This window comes from Zonotrichia albicollis, chromosome 2, assembly GCF_047830755.1.
Source record: "Zonotrichia albicollis isolate bZonAlb1 chromosome 2, bZonAlb1.hap1, whole genome shotgun sequence".
Classification (NCBI taxonomy): domain Eukaryota; kingdom Metazoa; phylum Chordata; class Aves; order Passeriformes; family Passerellidae; genus Zonotrichia; species Zonotrichia albicollis.
This window is the reverse complement of record NC_133820.1, coordinates 30,683,056-30,704,387: the sequence shown is the minus strand read 5'-3', so window position 1 is coordinate 30,704,387 and position 21,332 is coordinate 30,683,056. Positions and strand designations below refer to the sequence as shown.

The window sequence follows — 21,332 nt, the reverse complement described above, 5'->3', positions numbered from 1 at the left end:
ATGTACCCAAACTCCTACCATGGCATATAATCAAGGACTGGTGAAAATTGGAGGGGAAAAAGATTTAGGTTTTGGTTTTGGTTTTTTTTTTTTTGTTTGTTTGTTTGTTTTTTCTTTTTTTTTTCCTGTGTGTATGTGTAATTTCATTTCTAAGAGCCTGCTATTAGAAGAAATTTATAAGTCCATTTACCTAGATGGATTAACATCATAAGATATTAGGGATTTAGATAGCTGGAGCCTTGGTATTCAGGAGCTTTTTATGCAGCAACATTTCACAATTATATTTTCTCTTTTGGTTGTAAAAGTAATGTCTGCCTTCAGAATGTTTTTCAGGTCATAAATCAAATTAAAGAAAAAACATGCATTTTGTGTTACAGGTTTTTGTTTCCAGACTTCATGTTTAAAAATCACTGGGTTAGGACACACTGTTGGGGAAAGAACAGGATACAGACCGAAAAACAGGAAAGAATAGAATCAGAAAATTTTGCTTTTTCTGTCTTTTGCTTAGTGATTAATGGGATAGGCATATAGAGTGAAAGCATATAACTCCAGGCAACTTAGTTTTTAGTGTAATAACTGTTTTTAATGCTGAATTTTTTTGAGTGGGAAATTGGAGGAGCTGGCTTTGAGAGATCCCTCCCAAATGGAGTTGTCCTGTGATTCTGTGATGTGTAATTGTGTAGGTTGCTGTTGGAGCATGAACACTGCTGCCTCAGAGCTCAGCAAGAGCTTTTGCTGGTCATTGTGTAGCAGGAAAATGGCAGACAGCCATGTGGTTTGGGCAGCTGGTACCAGAAACATCATTCAAGCTGAACTCTAGGCCTTGCTGCTAATCTTAAAGGCAGGCAAAAGGAAATGGTGCAGTCACTAGATTCACCAAGTGTACTGTAAACTGAGTAATAGGTGAACAGTGATTCTAAGTTGACAGAGAAGATTAATGTTACTGGTCCTTGTTGTGGTTCTCTGGGATAGAGGGGGCTCTTGCCAGAGATTTAAGTTTGCCTTGGTTCTGGTTTTCTTTTTTTTTTTTTTTTATTTGCAACCAAGAAATTTCTTCCTTTGTCTCCTTTCCTTCTTTTGCAACTTTACACATTTGTAGCTTCTTGTGTGGAAAGCATTCATTTCCTTGGAATTTCAGGAAGACATGTATGTTAACCAGTAGAGAATGCAGGAAAAAAATATTTTGAAAACAATTCCTGAGCAAATGTCTAGATCAATTGTCATGGGAATCTGCCTCTGTCACTTACGGATGGATGTTTTGCCCACCTTGTTCTAAGCTCCCCTGTGGTTTGGCCTGGGATATATTGAAGGGATGAATGTTCTGAGATCATTTGTCTCCAGTTTTGTATTGGATCTGCACAGCTTCAGGTCTTCAATGAGTTCCATTAGTTAGTTTTGAAGGCATCTCATATTCTGTTGATGCATATAATTAAGTAATGCACTTCCCTTAAGTATGTAAGCTCTAAAATAAATTTGAAACATGAGACTTTGGTTCCACTTTATTGGCTCGCACTTCATGAAGTCACTAAGGCTAAGGAAAAAGTTTTTACACCCCACTCCTGAATAATTCTTCCTCATTTGTTAAGGTTTTACGCATGCCATGTTTGTGACATAATTCTGCAGCACAACATGCCAAGTGGTAATTCCCTAAGAATGAAACTGCTTCAGATTTTCGTGTTGTTTAGAGTGCTTTAAATAACCTCCTGTCTGGATGCAGGCTTCTTACCACTGGTGAAAATGTCTGACTACTACATAACATGTCCTTTACTTACAATATTTCTCAGTATGTTGCCATAAAAACCATAATTTTCTCTATGGAGAAATACAAAGGAACTCAAAGAAAAGAAATAAAAAATCCCAGCCTTGTAGCATGATAGCAGTAGAAACACAGGCTTTTCTGCATATGTTTTGAGAATGTAAGCAGATTGCTCAGCACATGATTTATCTGGTCCTTTTCTGAAGGTCTTTGCAACTTTGCTGGGGAGTGAAGTATAGAAAAATGCATAGTGTTGTTACCCTTTTAATAGCAGGATGGCTATTTTATCATATATTCCCAGTTTTGAGAATTTTGGTTTAAAGTCAAGTGGAATATTGAGCTTTTAGGGTATTTTTAATCTACAAATTAGAAAAAAATACTTTGAACTACAATCATGTTCTTGTAAAAAGTATTTGAAATTAGATTTAAGCCCAGCAGACTGATTAGTTTTGTAATTAAGATTTTTGAAGGGGAAATGCTGCTTAAGGAAAGCAAACTCAGCCAGTGGTCAGTGGCTGCATCTCATTTCAAGGTCATCAAATGTGTTTTGTAAGGAGATGACTTTTTAGCTCTCAGAACTATAATCAATGTGCAGTGATGCTTTTTATTGCTGGATTTCTGTGTAGGGAAAATATTTTAAATATACTTTTCTTTCACCTCCAAAACTAAGAGGATAGCATTGGTTTAATTTCATTTACAAAATATATTTAAGATAGACTACCTTTATGTAATTTATTGGCCATTTCATTTTATTTCCCAAGAAATTGAAAGGAAGGAGATTAAGTCATAGAAAAAATCTGAAGAACTGGTAAATATGAGGGTGTTCTCACTCTTCTCTTTTCTCTGCAATACTCTGCTCTTAAGATCCAGCCAGATCTTTTGTTCTAGAAGAGACAGACAAATGAAAAATGTGACCTGTATCAGATATTTTAAGAAGCCCGTGAAACCAACCAACCAAATAAAACCCAGAACAAACCAAACAACAGACATAAAAGTGCATTAATTGGGCAGCAGTAACTGTAGAGAATCAGAGTACATGCACATTTTTGCTGAAAGGGAAGACTCAACTTACATGGAACAGGGCAGTGCAAGAAACAGCTCTGTCAGTGCTAAAGAGTTTATAACTTTTTGTGGAATCAAAGAAAGGAAGCATTCTGGGGCAGGCAAGGTACCTCAAGGAATGACAAGACCTTTGCCTTGTCCCTTTTCCAAGGCATGTGGAGGTTGTTAGTGCCTGGAACAGTCCAGCATTGCCTCACAAGTTTTGTTTCATACCTTGTCCCAGTGTCCTGCCTGTACCTTTGGTAGTTATGGGTCCACAGAGGACAACAGTGGCTCTTTGAGCAGCCAACACAATTCTAAAGAGCTTTCTATCTAACTGAAACAAACATGTTCCATAGGTACTTCACTGTCCTGTTTGGTTACTTGTGTCTTTGCACGTATCAGTTAGAGAAGAGAGAGGAAAACAAAAATAAAATTTTGGAAGATACTTGGTGAAAAATGTTCTACACATAGATCCTTAGAACAAAGTTTGTTTGGAGGTAACATCATGTTGTTGTAGTTTCAGACTGAGAGGAGCCATTCCTTGTACAGTGAGGTGTGTAATGGGGACAGTGCACATTTTGAAAAGCCAGTGGTTTTCTTCTTCATTGTTCTGTACTGCCTGTGATACAGACAGGAGTCTGGAATTGATGCTGAAGAGTTTGGAGCCTGTGAGTGGCTCACAAAGTCTACAAATAGACTTTTCTGGCCATGTGGAACTGCCTTCTTTTTTTCCCTGATGAAGTGATGGGCACCTGCTGGTGTACTTCCTGCTTGTGTGGCAGGAGAGCTGACATGGAGGATTCCCCATGGAATCCCTGGTAAAAGGGATCCTTTACCTTTCAGATCAGCTACACAGCATGGACCCTTGTTGTCTCATGACTGGCAGCAGGAGCAGTGACTTCTGGAGGAGGAATTCATAATTAATTGGAGTGTCTTCTGTTCTCAATCTAGGCATAGGCTGCCATTTAGAAAAAATCTGGTTTAGGCACTGAGGAGATGGAAGCTAATGAAATCTATGAAAGAAACAGTCTGATGGGGCTTTCTAGAAATGTAGCTTCTCTACAATTGTGAATTGCCATAGAGGAGTTCAGTGTGAATTTTTGAGTTGTACTTGAGGTTTCCTCTGGTCCCCCAAAGGATTTAAAGGTCGAGTGAAGCCTTTAGCATCGTTCTCTGTTTGGAGTAACAATGAGTGGTACTTGGTGAAATTGTGAATAATTTGGAGCATCTGTGATGGAAAGTGGGGACAGGAGAAAAAAAAGTTTGGAATTTTTTTTGCTTCAGCCAGTGTTTGGGGAGTAGGTAATGCCTAAGAAAGAAAAACTTTGAGGTGGAGACAATTTCTGATCAACCAGTGAAAGGCAACCTGATTTTATTCATAGACCTTACCAGGAAAATTGAAAAAACCAACACAAGGTACAAGAAAGGTGTTTATTTTCTGAATAGCATTTGCATTTTTCTGATGATGCATGATGCAGCGAGAAAATTTCAGGCAAGTGTGTAGAATACAGCAGTCATATTCTACCTTTGACCGGAGCATGGCTGTGTTGCAAAATAATTGAGAATGACAGGTTTCAAAGGGCAAAAATATTTTTCTAGCATTTTATTCTCATGATCAAATAAGAAAGGCAGTCTTGGACAACAATTCTACCTTTGTTGATTGGTTAATTACAAGTTTGAAACTCTAAACTCATTGTGGGATGATACTCATCAAATTTCTTTTAACTGACATAGAAAATTTCAAAAATAGAACACATTTAGATGAGGACTAAAACCCTTCTGCTTTCTTTCCCATCAAAAGATTTGAAAGCGTGTGGGTTGTAGAAGATGAAGGATATCTCAAGTCATTAGGGTTCCCTTCTGTACTGAAATGATTTAGTAATAAGAGACTCAGTATGAATTAAGTTTTTTACTACAGCAGAAGGTGTCTGGGGCAGTTAATTTTCTTCTTTTGAGTTTCTGGCAGAACTACTTCTCTGGGGGTTTATAGGACTCATCTCTTCAAAGACAAGAAGTCTTTCAGTGTCCTTGATCTTGTATCCAGAAACTATTGTCCATCATGTCTGTGTGCCCCTCAGGAGAGTTTCAATAGCAGGGTATGATGATTGATTTTGATAGTATCTCTACAGATTCTTTAAAACTTTCATTCCTCATTTTTTCAAGTTAAAGTGGTATGATGGAGGTAAAAGTATTGCTGTAGTCTTCTGGGACAGGAGAGGGTGAGAACTGGATTGAGAAAGAAGGGTTTCATTCCTGAGGCAGTGCAAGATTAAATATCATAGATAGACGGTTACTGAACTCCACTTGTGTCACAATAATGTTTCCTATTTGCACATAGACATGCCCTGCAGATACTTCAGGTGTGGTGTTCTTACTTTTTAAAACAAATAATACAAAATGTTTTATCTCTGGTGTTCCCCTCGGTACCTCCTTGGGATTGTTGTGGCTAGAGCTGCCCCTGTGGAGCTGTGTGTCCTCCATAAACAACTCTGGGAGTGCAGCGTGGCTTTTGTGCAGGATGTCTTTCTTTATGATGGGTGGGAGAGGGACTGCTGTATGTACTGGAATATGGGAAGCAGAGAACTGGCTTTTGTACCAATGGAAAGTTGAAATGAAGCCAGGCTACATGGCAAAACTCAAAATTTGGAAGATTTTTCTTCATGTAAATATGAATATACTAAAGGAAGCCAGCGTATCGACACTGTTACTCCATTTGCAGCACTGAGCTGCTTGTGCTACGTGGTCTCACTTGTGTGAGTCACTGCTGCCCCTGCAGACAGTGCTTTCAGGGAAAAATAATTCCTGTGTGTGAGGGGGTACTATGAGAAACATCAAGATGTTGAACAAGATGATTCCAGGACACTGAATCCAGAAACAACATTATAATATGAATGAATCCCCATAATAAACATTTTATAATTTCAGCCATCCACCACAGTTGCTATGGTTCAAGGGCTTGCTATAAAACATTAGAATATAATCCTTCCACTATTTTAATCCAACTGAGGAAATCCAAGGTAGATGCTTAAAAAGTTACTAATACATAAAGAGAACGTAGGCATAGAATATTAATATTTCAAATTATTTATACTTAGGAAAACCATAGAGCTCCATATGGTTCCACATACAGAGATTTTAAACAATTATGAGGATTTTTGTCAGAAACTCTGTGGACCGTTTCAGTTTTTGATAGCCTGTGCTGTGAGCTAACAGATATTAAATAAAAGCAACACTGGGAGAAAATAAGGCAGAGGGAAAAAAAAGCTAAGGGTTTTTTTTTGGTAGATGTGTTGAGGGGGAGTTTTCAAGGGGAGCTGCTTTGATGGGAACATTTTGGAAGACATGCCCCAACTGTATACTGAGTGTTGTGCCCCATTAGACATTAAATATGCTAAATACAATCGGGATATTCAATTTAACTGAGTGCTTTACCAAAGAACTCTCTGAAGAACGCAGTTCTACAATTTTTTTTGCTGCCATGTGACCATCTGTGAGGCCATGAAGTAAGCAGAGACGAATCTGAATGAAAAAAAAATTAGCTGCTAATTTTAAGGTGAACCAGTTTACTTTCATTGGCACAGGAGCAACTGTGATGTGAAGCAGGAGATGCTGGGAAAATGGGAATGCTTTTGTGTCAGTGCCAGTTTATGCTGTTTTAAAATTACAGCCTGAGAGCTTAATTTCCACTAGTTCAGGGAAGAACTATATTTATAACAGAATTTACAGGCTTGAGCTATAGAGGTGGCACAGTTAAAAAAATCTGTCAGGATTTCTATTGCAAAGACCTATTGAGAGGAATCTCCAATTGCTGGTTCAAAGAAAACAGTTTGGGGCAATATTACATACTTATTGTCTGTATGTATGTATTCTCTGTCAATTTTTTAAAATTAAATTTTTCAACCTATTTAAACATTTATTTTTTCCACGTTTGAAAGAAGAAATGGTATTGCTTTCTATGTTCATTATTGACGCTATCTGAACTGCTCTGGACATTAGAAAATTTTTATCTTTAATCTTTAAAAATTCAAACTGTTCTAGTTTTGATCTTTAAAAAAGAAGTGGATAATGCTGAAGATTTACACTTCTTGTTAAGGCATGGCTTATGCTGAGTATGTTCTGCATATCACGTAAAGAGCATATCACTGGTACAGTGCAGGAGACTTTACATATGATCTCATGTTTCAGGTCATTACTCAAGCACAGGGCAGAAAAAAGCTGACCTGAAGATGTTTTCTGTGGCAGAGCTATTGCATTATCAGTCAGAATGTCCTTCCACAGGACACATTGATTCCTTACACACCACTTCAGCAATCACCACTTTCATGATTTAATGTACTGATTGTTTAATGTCAAAGATCAGGTTTTATATTTCTGCAGTAGGAATAGCAAAAAGCAGGTTGAGGAGTATTTTAGCTATTTTTCAGACCCCTGCTCGCATGGTACTGGCCTGGCTTTCCCAGTGAAGTTTGGCACCCAAGAGCTGTGCTCCTAAAGGCTCTCCAGCAGGCAGGCTCTCCACTGCCATGAGCAAGCAGGGAGGGTGATGGACAGCAGTGCCAGTGCTGCCTCTGTAGCCAGGCTTGCTCAAGTAGAAGGTGCATTTTCTTTGTCTTTTTGGCCTTTGTAAGTGCCATAAACCTTGGCAGCCTTGGTGTGCTCCTCCTTTGCCTGTGCAGGAAGGAAACGGCAAGTGGTGATCACTGACCTGAGGGATTTATCCAAGGTCACCAGCATGGAGGTAGGATTTGGACTGGGGTCTCCCAGGGCCTGATGATCTTCCTCACCACTAAGGCATCCTCTTGACTTAAAGATTACCAAGATGACTTTGTTCTTCCCCCAGGTGAAATGTCTGACTTGCTTATCATTCCTGGCATTTATCGCCTCTCTGCCATCTTTTGCCCTTCATAGTGGCCACTGAAGAGAATTCTTGCAGACAAGCAGAATTATATTCAACAAGTGAAGGGAGGTGTAGAAAAAAATGCAGTTCACTTGCTCCTATTTTCAGACTGTACAGGCAGCTGAGAATCCTAGTCACCTCTGAGAGTAAAGACCTTGCTTTATTGTGATGATGTGAGTGTTTATTATTGAATTGCACAATAGCTGTAGGAAAAATTATGTCTTTTTTCCCTGTGGAGCCATTGTGAATTTGCACACATCTAATGTAGGTGCATACAGTGTCTCAAGTGCCAATTTGTATCCCACTGATTTTATGAAAGTCTGGAGGAGTAGATGAGATGTAGACATATTTATAGTTAAGTAGGACAGTTATTACCTGTCATATATGATATGGTTCTGACACCATTAATGTTTTAAGGGCTCAAAGAAAGCTTTCAAGGGAATTAGATGCACCTTAAAATTCACTAATACTATAATCCTTTCAAAGATGAGCCTTTAATTTGAATGCAGAGAGTTACAATATTGATCATCATCACTGTCCTATGCTCCTACAAATTATCTGATAGTTTGATGTACTTTACTTGGGAATTTAAATATCACTGTATCCATTTAACAGATGGTGAAATTATAGCACAGGGTTTGTGAAACACATCTAATTAAAATGAAAACTGTTGAATGGATGGGTATCCATTTATACAGTGTTGATAAAAAAGGTTGCATTCTAGAGTATTTAGTTAGCTGCAGTGGTTAGTATTCCAAATACTCCAAAGTGTTATTTGAAGTCTGTAGATGTAGTTAAGCTGACATTCTCACATTGTAGAATGGCTCCTGTCAAAGAAGGGAGGGACCCTTTCTTTGTCTCTCAAGCATATGGAGAAAAAAGAATGTTTATGCTCAGCTTAACAAGAAACTGCATGAGAGGGTGTCAAAAGTGTATTGGACTTGTTCCTTGTATGACTGTTTCTAATCAATTCCTTGGATCAGAAATGGACTTGTTGCATTTATCTGGGCTAGTGTAGCATATCTGACATTTATGTGTTTGATTAGCCTTGAAGAACTAATTTTTTTTAAGGATTCTAGCATTTCAATATTAGATTTAAACTGTGCCTTATGGCAAATACCAGTGTTTGAATATGGTAACAGAAATGTTTTTCTACTTCTTGAAGATAGAGTACTTAATGTAATTGATAAACCAAATGATACCTAGCATTCCATTGTAATGTTCTACTTTACATGTAAATTGTATTTTGAAGCACCACTTTTTTTCTCAATTGTGATTAATCCTTGAAATTAAGGGGGAGGGTTGAGCAGCTAGTTTGTTTTTAATGATACATTCCTCCTTTGGGAAAGATTAACTATGCACAACTTCATTGAATTTAGCAATTTACAATCACTTGCTGAGTTGTCTGTGGAGACCAATTCTGTTCCTTCAGAAGTGTTTGTCAGGTTATATTGTGCTCTGTTTCTCTAAAGAAAAGAATTTCTTATGCCTCTATCTGTGGCAAGGGGAAATAAATTCCTTGCTACTGTTTGAATTTAAATAAACCTAGCACATAAAATTAAGCTGTAATATATTTGATGGGTGGAGAAAGACAAAAATGGGGAAGACAACTAATTCAAAACATGCTCTTATTTTGTGTGGTTTTGGTTTTCATGTCAAAATTTCAGATTGTATTCCATGTTGGGTGGTCATTCCTATTTGCCTGTCTGTCACATGTCCTTAGCTGGCCTTTAGCTTTTTTGGTTGCCCTTCCTCTTCTTCCTGCTCTTTCCCTTTTTCTGATTGCACAGATATTAATTTCGCTAAAAGACTTGTTTGTTGTCTTCTGAACCTCCTAGTCCCACAGGAGAAAGTGGGAATGTGCAGTAACTAGCTTAATGCCTGCCGGTGAGGGGAAAAGCATGTGTGCAAACGTTGGGTATTCCTGTGGGAAACAATGGTGGATCCTTGCTAGCTGAATCTTCTTCTGTGTGGAGTCAGTACCACACAAAACATTTCAGATTACTGGGGAAACACTGTCACTTGGGAGTGCTGCTGGGCCCTTCTTTGGGAGTGGGAATACTAGCAGACAGTGCTGAAGTAGTGGGATAAAACACTGTGTGGGCTCAGAGATGCTGCAGCCTTTTAAAGGTTATTTGGTGGGAGAGCTTAATGGATAATGATCAAGTGCAAGGAGATTCACATATTCAGGCAATTTAGCATGTTACACAGCAGTGTCATGGCCTTCCCTTGTTCCAGCACAAGAAGCAATAAAACGGTTTGCTAACAGAGAGAAGGTTGGTGCTTCTTCTCGTGCCAGGTGTTGCACTGTGTGTTTGATCTGCAGTGATGCAGTGGGTGGTTTGGTTTGATTTTGGTTTTTTTCCCTAAAACTGTGCTGAGAGCTGGCATTTGAACAAGGAATGGTGATGAATGAAAATGCCTCCTGTTCCTTGTATTAAAAAAGACTGAAAATTAGCACTGTGTATGTGGGAATGAGGGAGAATGACAAATTCACCAACCAAAGGGCTGAACTCAGACTGTTAGAAATGACAGCCTATCTTTCTAGTGACTGAAAGAATATCATAAATGTAAATAGATCTGCTAAACTCTGTTCCTTGCCTGGGTTTTGACTCTGTATTTCACAACTATGAATGTACTTGGATGTCAGGTGAATCATATGAAGTACAAGAGAGAAATAACTTTTTTTCCCCTCTCTTTTCCCTTCCACATTTTCCAAAACTGCAGCCACAGGAATAAATCTTCAGGCTGGCCTCACCCTTCAGGGACCTGGAGCTTGAACCAGGGGACACCTTATGGATGGGAGATGACGGCTAACAGAGATGGAAGAGATTACTTCATCAGGTAAGGGGCAGTGTGAGCTGTGCACTGTGGGGCACAGCACTGCAGCCCTGCTCTCAACTGTATCCCCTTGGAATCCTAATTCCTGCTGCAGCCCAACACGGTTAATGTTCACTGCTTTGATTTACGGCACGGGGATAGCTCAGACTGTGCTTTCTGCTCTTTGCTTTGGTACTTGGTTATTTCATTTGCTCAAGAGAATGTTGGTAATACAAGGACCTGTAATTCTTTGAAAATTACAAGTAAGGTCATTAACAAAAGATGAATAAAAAATAAAAATGCCATGTTTAAAGAATGAGGCAGAAGGTCAGTTCTGACTGAGACTTCCAACTCTCCTACATGTTGATGCCTTAGGATTTAGCTTTTATATTTTTCAGATCCTGTACTGCTTCAGTTGTGTAACTCTAAAACTCCAAGTCTGTCAGCTACTGTTCTCCTCTTTTATTCAGACAAAGCAATTCCTCTCTAGGCCTGAAACTCAAGGACACTTTATTGTCCCAGGCCCACTGTAAACAACAGTGAAGGGGCGGGGGCAAACTTGGAGTAAATTACTTCATTACCTGAAACTGTAATTGGAGGATTAACCCCTGATATGGAAATAGACCAAACTTTTAACTTGTGACCATTGTCCATCTTGAGAAAAGCCCCCTGGAGGCTTTTGACTGCCCAAGGTGCGCCTATTGAAGACCTTTAATGAAGACCCACTTTTATACACTTAATTTTGTCTAGCCTCTGTTTTAGGTAGCCCCTCCAAGGCATCAATATGAGGTCTTTTGGTTTGTCTAATATATTCATTATACTGGTAATAAGAAAGTGAATGTTTGGATTGTATATAGTAAATATGCTAGTTCTTAGCTTTCCCATAGTTTTCAGCTCTGGTTTAAAAAAATAAATATCAGTATTTATGGTATAATTGTAAAGATAATTGGCTTTTCTTTTCCCATCGTAAGCTGTGCATACTTATTTTTTTAATCACTGAGGTGCCTTGGATAAAACACATTTTGCTGTTCTAGCAAATGTACTCTTAGGTAGCTTTGGAACTTCTTCACTAAAATGGAGTGATGGTAGGATTGGCAGAACCATTGGCTGCTTGGCATTCTTTTCTGTAGCTTACATTTCATTTTTAAGGTTAGCATTTTGATTCTGTTCTTGTGAAGTTTTGGCTTTTAAAATTGTTATTTAATTTTTGTCTTTATCAACCTATTTAGAAACTTGCAGGTGCTTGAAAAAGTCGTGGATGAGAATTAGAACTCTTTTAACACGGAGGAGAAGGATCAAACATATTTTTAATTGACTGTTCAAAGTCTTTAATTCTCTCAAGATCCTTCAACTGCAAAAAAATAATTGTAAAGCATAAGGCTGAAGATCCCTGTAACTGTGCTTTGCTTCCCTAGCCCTTTTGCCCACGGGCTATGCCTTGGCTTCCTAGGAGGCATTTGCTTTCGGAGCCAATGCAAGATTTGTAGCAGCCTGGTGACCTGAAGGCTTTCAAGATTTAGAGCAATTTCAGACCTGTCCAAATTGGAACAAATTTTCTGGGTTAATGAGGGCTCAGAAGCTGACTTTGAAATGTTGTTTTCTTGCTTCGACAAGTATTTGTCATGCTTTGGATGTCTGAAAGATGGGCAGTGTGAAGCTGAATGCCAGGCACAATATAACTGTATTAGCATAGGCTTTCTGCCTGAGTTAATGAGGCTTTCCAAGAAGTATAGGTGAGCCTCTGTGAGACTCTTGTTTCTGTTACTCAAGTTCATGAGGATACCTGCACATCTCATTCTTATTTTCTGCAGACTGTTGGCATGTTTTCATCTGTGTGAATGAGATTCATTTGAAGGATTAATATCCTGATTATGAGGAGAGGTGCTACATTTGATTGCTCCTCTTTCCTCACTGGTCACATAATGGGATGCTGCACTTGTTGTGCAGCTGTCAACAGCTTTAGCTTAGAAAAAACAGTGCCTTAGTAGAACTCATTAATTTTGCAATTTGGGAATGTTTACTAATCCTCTGTAGCTAATGATTATTTGTTTGGTTTTTTTAATGGCTTTTAGTACCTTAAAGTGCCACATTCCTCTCTTAAATTGAGAAAACTAGGGAAAAAAATCCATAACAGGGAATGCCAAATTATGCCTTAAGTAACATGAGGCCCATGGTTTTTTTGTTGTTGGGGTGCTTGTTTTAGGTTTTTTTTCTCATGCTCTTGCAAGGTGCTTGTTTTTCGTTCTCTTTTGGGCTCTGGTCTTCCATTTTTCTCTGGATAGCAGACTACGTGGAGAAAAATAGTCTGCTCTGAGAGGTAAAGGGCATGGTAGAAGCCTTTGATGTTTTGTGCCAGACTTTCCAACTCACTGGAAGCTCTGAGCAGTTTCAGGTGCAAGGTGAACAGTGAATACCTACACACTGTGTGGTTTATTGTACACATTCCTACAGGACATATTCCTACAGTACCAAATGCTTCACAGCAACAGCACTGGCTGTAGCACGTGCACTGATGTGCTTCCAGAGTAGCAATGCATCTTACATGAAATGATGTAAGGAATGCACTAAAAGCCAGTACTTTTGGAAACGGGATAGAATCAGGAAACCGTTTGGAGCCATGTACTGCTAGCAGCCATCCACCATTACTAGGGAACACCAGCCCAGGTGGCTGCTGCAATGGGACTGGGTGGTTCCATTGGATAGATCTTGGTTTGAGAAGAATGACCGAAGACTAAATAGAGCCAGTGACTTGCCAGTGATTCCTCTGTGGAGGTGTACATAGTATTTGTCCTTTCATTGACTGTTATTTGGCAGAGGAGCTCTCTCTGGCTTTCAAAACAACTGGTTTTGCAAATACTGCATCAGACTATATAAATTAAAACAGAATTTAATTTTCTTTCCTTCGTTTTCACACCTAGATTTTAGGAATGATATAGTGAGATGATTGTTGACTGTTATGCCAGTAAAGACAGGAGGGAGATCAGTGAGATAGCATTTTTATTGTCTCTAAGGCTTTTTATACCCATGCAAATTAACAAATTGCATCACACTGAAGGAGAAAAAGCAATTCAAATACTTTGCTTGGTTTTGATTAAAGATGTATAAACCAGGTATTATCACAATGAAATGTATGTGTGAGTTCTGTACAAGGAAGTAACATAATTCATAGCGACATTAACTGCTTTTTAATTAAATAATTTACTTTGTGCCATATGTACATATCCATTCAACTGCAAGCAGACATATTGTAATTTTGAAATTGTGGGAGGAACAGAGAGTCCAGGAGAATCTTCTGGTGAAATGAAATGTAATTATAATGTGTTGGAGCAAATGCTTTAAGGCATGAATGGGAAGAGATGTTTATTCTTTCTGCTGAAGCAAATTTGATTTCTTTCAAATCTCTGAAAGCCCTTATGACATGAGCTAATCAGGGGCAGCTTCCATCACCAGGCAATGCTTTTGTAAAAGTGTGAGAAGAATCTTTTATCAAAATATTTTCAGATGTTGCTATCAATTCATCTGTTCTGTACAGATGGCACAGCCAGGGTCATTTTGCAAACCTCTAAAATATTTTTTCTTAAGTTTAGGCCATGGTACATAAAGGTTTCAGAACTTCACCCATTCCCTTTTAACTTGCCCCTTTTACTTGAAATAGCATTATAATATAAGTAATACATTTCAGTATGGGAGGATAGCAATCATCTAATATTCTCCCAGCATGTTTCTGTATTCCACAAGCTGCATTAAACTGGACTTTTAATATGAAATAATTTGAATATGTTATATTTACCCACTTTAAAATCCTAAGTGTTTTATTTGCATCTATTATATATGCTGTGTAGTATGATTATGAGAAATTCTGTAATGTTAATTTGAATACAAGCATGGCACGTATTAAAAATGGTTTTGTGTGAGTATAGTATTCCAGAGAGCAGAAGGAGCAGAAGGTTTTGGCTGATTTTGTATACAAAAGGTTGAGACTCACAGCAATTTTAGGTCCTTATTTTTGCTGCTGCTGTGATCTTACTGATTTTTGGGCCTGAACATTTTTGTCCTTTCCCTTGTGGAAATTTTGCTGCTTGTCAGATCTAGAGGGAATTTGATAGAGGGAAATAAACAGGCAAAAGCTAGTAAAAAGTCAATCTTATGGAGAAAGCAATACATTTATGTTGGTTTTGCTCTAAGCCAGTCCTTTCCATGGTCTGATGAAGTTGCAGAATGGTTTAGCATGGAAGAATCCTCTGAAGGTCAGCCTGTCCAGCCTCCTGCTCAGACCATGGATATTACCTGGTGGTGAGCATTGCTGCCACACTCAAACCACCTGAATGGTTTGAGAACAGGGTTGTAACAGATTTGTATTGTCTTAAGCTGCCCTGCAACTCCACTTTATGGTGCAAGTTGAAGCCTTCAAAAGTCAAACCTTTTTGATCCCTATTACTGTTTAATTCCTAAGGAATGAGATACTTTGGTATTTTCATGGATCTGGTTTCTGTCATTCAAATAAAGACCACAGAATGTGAAATAAAATTAGCTGAAAGGAAGTCTAGCCCTCCTCATGTGAACTTAAAGTAACACTGGTTTCTACTAAGGTGTAGTTAGTTATTAGATTTTCAAGATAGAGGGCTCTTTTAGGTAAATTTGTTGCCATATCCTTGTTTGCAAGAGGTGTTATTGGTTGTGTTTACTTTATTTTGCTTTATTATTTTTATTGATTGTGTTTACTTATTCTTGCTATTGCCTGGGAGAGGATGACGGGGTCTGTCTGTGTTTCCACTTCCACTGGCTTGCTCCCTATTTGACTCCAAGGTCCCTGACCATCTGTACTTTGTGCATATTACCTTGCTTCTGTGCTCCAGTCTGAAACAAACTCAGCAAACAGTTGGGATCCCAGACAAGAAATTAAAGGAAGCACACCCAGAGATCAAAGCCTGCAGCATTATTACTTTTTGGCTTGAACCATGGGTAGTCTCCAGAATGCACAGCAGAACTGGGAGAGTACTACTTGTCAAAAATCCTTCTGAATTTTGTTTATGTTAATCTGACATGGTTGCTAGGGCAGTTGAAATGACTAAGTGACCCACCTAGTGGATGAGGGAAACTCTGAGGATGTAGGTTACTTGGACTTTAACAAAGTCTTTGATATTGTCTCCCATGGCATTCTCATGGAAAAGCTGGCAGCCCACATCTTGGACAGGTGCTCTCTTGGCTGCATTAAAAACTGGCTGAGTGGCTGAGCCCAGAGAAGAGTAGTAAAAGGTATCACATCCAGTTGGAGGCCAGACACTGGTGGGGCTCCTCAGAGCTCAGTACTGGACCAGTCCTGTTTAATGCCTTGATTGAGGGATGAGGGGCTGAAGGGTACCCTCAGTGTGCTCATGGACAGCACCAAGTGGGGGTAGGAGTGCTGATCTGCTGGAGGGTTGGGAGACTCTGCAGGGGGATCTGGACAGGCTGGGTCAGTGGGTGAGGCTCTGTTGAGTAATACACTCAGTGCAGACAGCTCAGTGTGCAGCTGCAGTGGGGGCTGCAGGTTGAGCTCTCTAGGGTGGGAGCTGGCAGGTGGGACACTTAGACGCGGTAATTGCCAAGGATCCCAGCCTTCCCTGTGCTAAAACTGTAAGGATATAAAAGCCCAGGTTTCCTTTTTTCAGAGTCCCTCCTCAGAGGCATCCAGCTCAAGCTGTTATTTTATTATTGCACCATGATTTTAAGCATGATTTTTATTTTTTTTAAGCATGATTTTTATTTTAAGCATCAAGACCTGTGGGACTCTGCTATGGGAAACTTGGTGTCAAGCTGGTAAGGAAACCTCATCTGATGATGAGTGTGGGGTGTGTAGCTGTGAAGGGGCCTTGGTCCCAGCTCAGGTAGTGTGAATGTGGCAGAGTGACTCCTGGATGGTCAGGCAGGGACAGTTGAACAAGTCCAAGTTGCTGGCTCCTGAACTTCAGTCACAACACTCCCTGCAGCACCACAGGCTTTGGGAGAGTGGTTGGAAAGCAGGCCAGTGGAAAAGAACCTGAGGGTGTTGGTTGACAGCAGGCTGAACATGAGCTGGTGTGTGCCCAGATGGCTGTGATGGCCAACAGCATGCTGGATTGCATCAAAAATAGTGGGACCAACAGGACTGGGGAAGTAATTGCTCCCCTGCGCTGGCCACTGGTGAGGCCACACCTCAAATCCTGTGGTCAGTTCTGGGCTCCTCACTTCTGGAAAGACACTGAGATGCTGGAACATGTGCAGAAAAGGACAACAGAGCTGGTGAAGGGTCTAGAGAACTGAATCATATGAGGAGCTGCTGAGGAAGCTGGGGTGTTTACTTGGAGAAAAGGAGGCTGTGGAGAGACATTACTGCCCTTCTCAACTGCCTGAAAAAAGTTCCAGCAAGATGAGGGTCGGCCTCTTCTCCCAGGCAACTGACAGAAAGAGAGGACAGAGCTTCAAGCTGCACTAGAGGAGGTTCAGCTTGGACATCAGGAAGAATTTCTTCATGGGAAGGGTTGTTAAACATGCCCAGATGGAGTCACCATCCCTGGAGGTGTTCAAGAAATGACTCTAGGTGGCACTTAGTGCTAAGGTCTAGTTGACAAGGTGGTACTCAGTCAAAGGTTGGACTTGAGGGTCTTTTCCAACCTAAATGATTCTGTATATCTGCACATCATATTTTGATATCCTGAGCTCCTTGTTGTTCACTAGTGCTTTTGTATTTAGTATAAAAAAATAATTCTAGATTTCTTCCAGGTGTATCTGGCAAGCTTAATTCTTTTCTCTAAGGTATGTTTTCCTGCATATTTAATCTCCATGACTATCAGCTTCTGAAATCATTACATTTAGGTTGTCCTTGTTTGGCTTAGTAGCTGTGCTATTCCTGAAACATGAAATTCTCAAATGCCAGCTTTGGCCTTGTACAGAAAATAGAGGTAACGTGTTTGTGTTCTTTGATAACTCTTGTGGCTCACAACATCCTAAATTCTCAAAGCATACGTGGTACAATATTTCTTTGCAATAAAACAATGTTATGGTATTCTTCTGTACTCAAATACTTACCTAAATTTTCTGTAGTAGTCTTCATCTTATTCTTTTAGTGCCTGCTGTGCTTAGAAGAGGAAATCAGTTGTGTTTTCTGAAAGTTCGCCTCTGTGCCTGTTGATGCATCCTGTCTGGCCTGTGTGCTCCTGCTTGTACACCCACTTCTCATAGCTGGCCAGCAATGTGGAATGACACAACACAATCATTAATTATATTAAAGGCCTATAAATCAAGCATCCTGCTTATTAAGGACCAATAATTAATACCAGATGCAAAACTGAGGCTCACGGCCTGCAAATCACTTTACTTCAAAATAAATAAGCACAGAAGATGATCAGACCATTCAGCAATTTTTTAAATCATTATTTTCTTTTTTTTATGTCTAGCCTACCCCAACCTTCTCGTATATATGTTCTGTAGATGTTTGTATTGTTGGAAGGTTCTGAAAACCATCAATGGTTTTAAGTAAAATATAATGAAAACCTTGATTGTTGTTACTGTGCTGCTCATCTTCCTGGGTTTTGAAAAGGCTGTTGTTATTTTACCTTAAAACAACCATAGTACATAAGGCCATAATGAAAGTTTAGAGTCACAGGAGCCACCTTCTGCCCTGTAGGGATGATATTACACAGCACTTTATTGAGCACATTACATTCTTTCATCTCTAAGCACAGAAACAATGTGGACTGGATTCACAGGGGATTTATGTGATATTCACAAAAATGCAAGCAGCACAGCTGCTGCTGCTGCTTTGTTCCTGAGGGCACTCATGCCTTGTGCAGGGCACCTTTCCTCGGGTGAGGGCTGTGAGCAGGCAGCCCATGCGCTGGTTCAGTGCCCCAGCCAAAGGCTGACTGCCGTGCGCCTCTCCGGGCACCTCCGCTCCCAGGTGAGATGCCAAGGGGAAAAAAGGCAGTGGAATCACACTCTGGCCCACTTATTCCCGAGTCCCTAAAAGGGACATCCAATGAGATTGAATGGCAGGCAGTTTAACAGTGATAAAAATAGTACAACCTATATAATTAGCAAATAGAACTCTCAGCTACAGGTTACATGAAGCTAAAATGCTTCATAGGATTGAAATGTACATTTGCAAAGTACATTTGTAATAAGACTTTCACTATTAAATTACATAGGATTAAAAAAATTAGAGCAGATATAAAATCTTATGTTTCAGACAAGCGGGTGAGTCAGCTGCTGACTGCCTAGGGCTAGGACGAAACTTCCTGTATTAATCAGGTTATTCTATAATTACAAGGTTTCTTGCACCTTCCTCTGAAGCGGGTACTGAGTGCTGTCAGAGAAAGAATACTGGAGCAGGCGGACAACAGGTCTGATTGGTATGGCGATTCTTGGCTTTTTCTATCTCTTTTATGTGTTTTTTTTAAATTCCCTTGTCACTAATACGGATGGTTGATATGAATAGTGTGCTATTAGAGAAAGAGTGCTACTCTGCTTCTTTCAGACTGAATACACATTTGTTGCTAAGGATTTGACCTACTCAAGGACAGGATCATATGGTGGAAGGGGGAGTGGGTCTAGACGAGATGAGCAGCAGCAGGAATGCACAAGTGGAAGGGACTGTTTAAAGCAAACCTGAATAATTAGAAAGGATGGGAAGGAAAATTGTATAGCAACCTGTTTATGTCAGTGGTTTGCCTAGAGACTACTCGGGTATGGTGAAAAAGAAAGTATTGCAAAATCAGCTCAACCTCCTGAAGAGAGAGGATGATTTAACAATTGTCCTTCCTTCACAAAGAGATGTTGCTCTAGCCATAAATACAGCAGTCATAAATATGATAGACAAAGAGATGTTAATACTGGCTGGGATAAATCGTTGTTATAATGGAGGGTATGATAGCAAGGAGATGACGGTTTGTGGGGTTGTCTTATTTTAACTACAGCGTGGAAAAATAGAGAGTTCATTTCATTGTAAGGCAGCTGTACCTAACCTGGTTAATGTGCTGTAACTCAGGAGCTTGTCACAGCAGTGTGGCTCCCTCCCTCTCTACTGGCTTGCAGTTTTTGAGTCCCCTCTGCACACACATAGAACCCTCACTGACTGAACCAAGAGTATTTCTCACACTGGAAAGGTCAGGGGGGTTATACAAGAAGGTGTGAATGTGGGTGAGACTCCTCAGAATAGAAAAAGTTTTTGCTCAGTCATTTGCCTTGGGTTGCCTGGATGTAATTATACCTAAGTGGAGTACAGGGAATCATACTGTGGGCCTCTGCTACAGCAAATTCAATGTTTCTGAGCTAGTCCTCTGTGTTTTCTCCAAACACAAACTGGATGGGGACACCGTGAAAATCAGAGAATATTGCATCCTAAGCACTGTTACTCTTGTGTGTTTGAAGATGGATTAGGAAGGAATGACACTTTGGGAGCGGAACCTGTATTAAAAAAATAAATAAAAATCAAAGTACTCTAACCCAGGATCACAGAGTACGTTAACACAGAGGTGCAATGATTAAATCCTCAGTATTGTAGGAGTACACAGTGTTCTAGGCAGGTGTTTCATGTGGAATTACAGCAGCTCATCTGTGAACTGAATTGCAGCATGTAAATGCTTTCGTAGAAGCATTGCTTTGGTACACCAAGATACCCTTCCTTGGAGTGTAAAACAAATTAATTCTTGTAAACAGTTTGTGTGAGAATGATAGTCCCCTCTGGAGTCTGTTTTTTCAAGCATGGCTCTCCTAAAACAGTGTGGTCCCTGCAGAACTGATATTAAAGGTGTCAAGTTCTGGTTCTGTAAAGCCATGGAAGTGGTTGGCAGAGAGGTAGTGGTTTGTAAGAAGCTAAGGCTTATCTTGGGTCACATGCTGGTATCCCAATTGATGCAAACACAGAGACTCTGGATATGAAATAAAACCAGGCTATGTAAAAATAAGGAGGGGAATACAGCCCTAGAAACACATGAAAGGTGTTTTCTGCAGCTTGCACATGGGGCCTTAGTAGCCATGAGCTTGAAAAATTAAATAAAGCAAAGCTGTCTGATACTTGGTGATGGAACTGAGACCTTTCACAGCAGAGGCTGTGAAAATTTCCCCTAGAGCTGCAGTTATGACATTGAGAGAAAAATGTGCTGGAGCTGGGTGATAGAGCTGGGATAAAAAAAGAAAGGGTATGAGAGGCAGCACACTCTATTCTGCTGCTTAAATAGTACAGTTGAAGTTTACCAGTTCATCGTGGTGAATGTACAGAATTTAAAATTATTTACTTAATGTGTTATGCCATGTCAGGAAATACTGTATTTCCAGCAGACACTCATGTACTAAAGAACTGCATGCTGATGCATATGAAAGCCAGCACTCAGGAAGCCTAATTCATCCTGTGGGATTAATTTCTCTCATGTTAATATATTTACATTTTTCTGTAAAGAACATCAGGTATAAGCCTTCTGTGAAAGGTTCTTGTCTAGACTGATACTGTAGAACAGGAAGATAATTTGTTTTAGGAAGACAAGATAAAACTACTAAAAGTCTACTGAATTTTACTTCTCATTTAAATTGCCCTTTTTATAATAAAATACTGCCTAATTATACTCAAAATTCTCAGCTCCCAAATATAATTCTAAGAATATTCATATTTTGTATGTTGTCATATATGTATAAGATTCAGGTAAAGAAATACTTCAACTGAACTCAAATTAATCTAGTCACTGACAACATTATGACTCACTGCAGTATTTTGAAAGCTGTTTATCTCAAGTTCATTGGAATCCTGGACCGTTCCACAGAAGAACTTAAATTTAAAATAAACCAATCAAACTGTGTCGCTGA

The 21,332-nt window shown here is 39.6% G+C and overlaps 1 protein-coding gene across 8 annotated transcripts in view; it reads left to right on the top strand.

Moving 5' to 3' along the window:
• The window catches only part of FRMPD4 (FERM and PDZ domain containing 4), a 297,809-nt gene that overhangs the window by 172,916 nt on the left and 103,561 nt on the right, over positions 1-21,332 (top strand). For 7 of the 8 annotated variants that reach the window (XM_074534698.1, XM_074534699.1, XM_005493444.4 and 4 more), the window contains one exon: positions 10,425-10,541. In XM_074534698.1, the coding sequence (XP_074390799.1) occupies positions 10,520-10,541 (22 nt within the window). In that variant the 5' untranslated portion in view covers positions 10,425-10,519. Of the gene's footprint in view, positions 1-10,424; positions 10,542-18,865; positions 18,887-21,332 lie in introns of those variants that run through there. The other variant, XM_026797130.2, reaches the window with a different exon arrangement.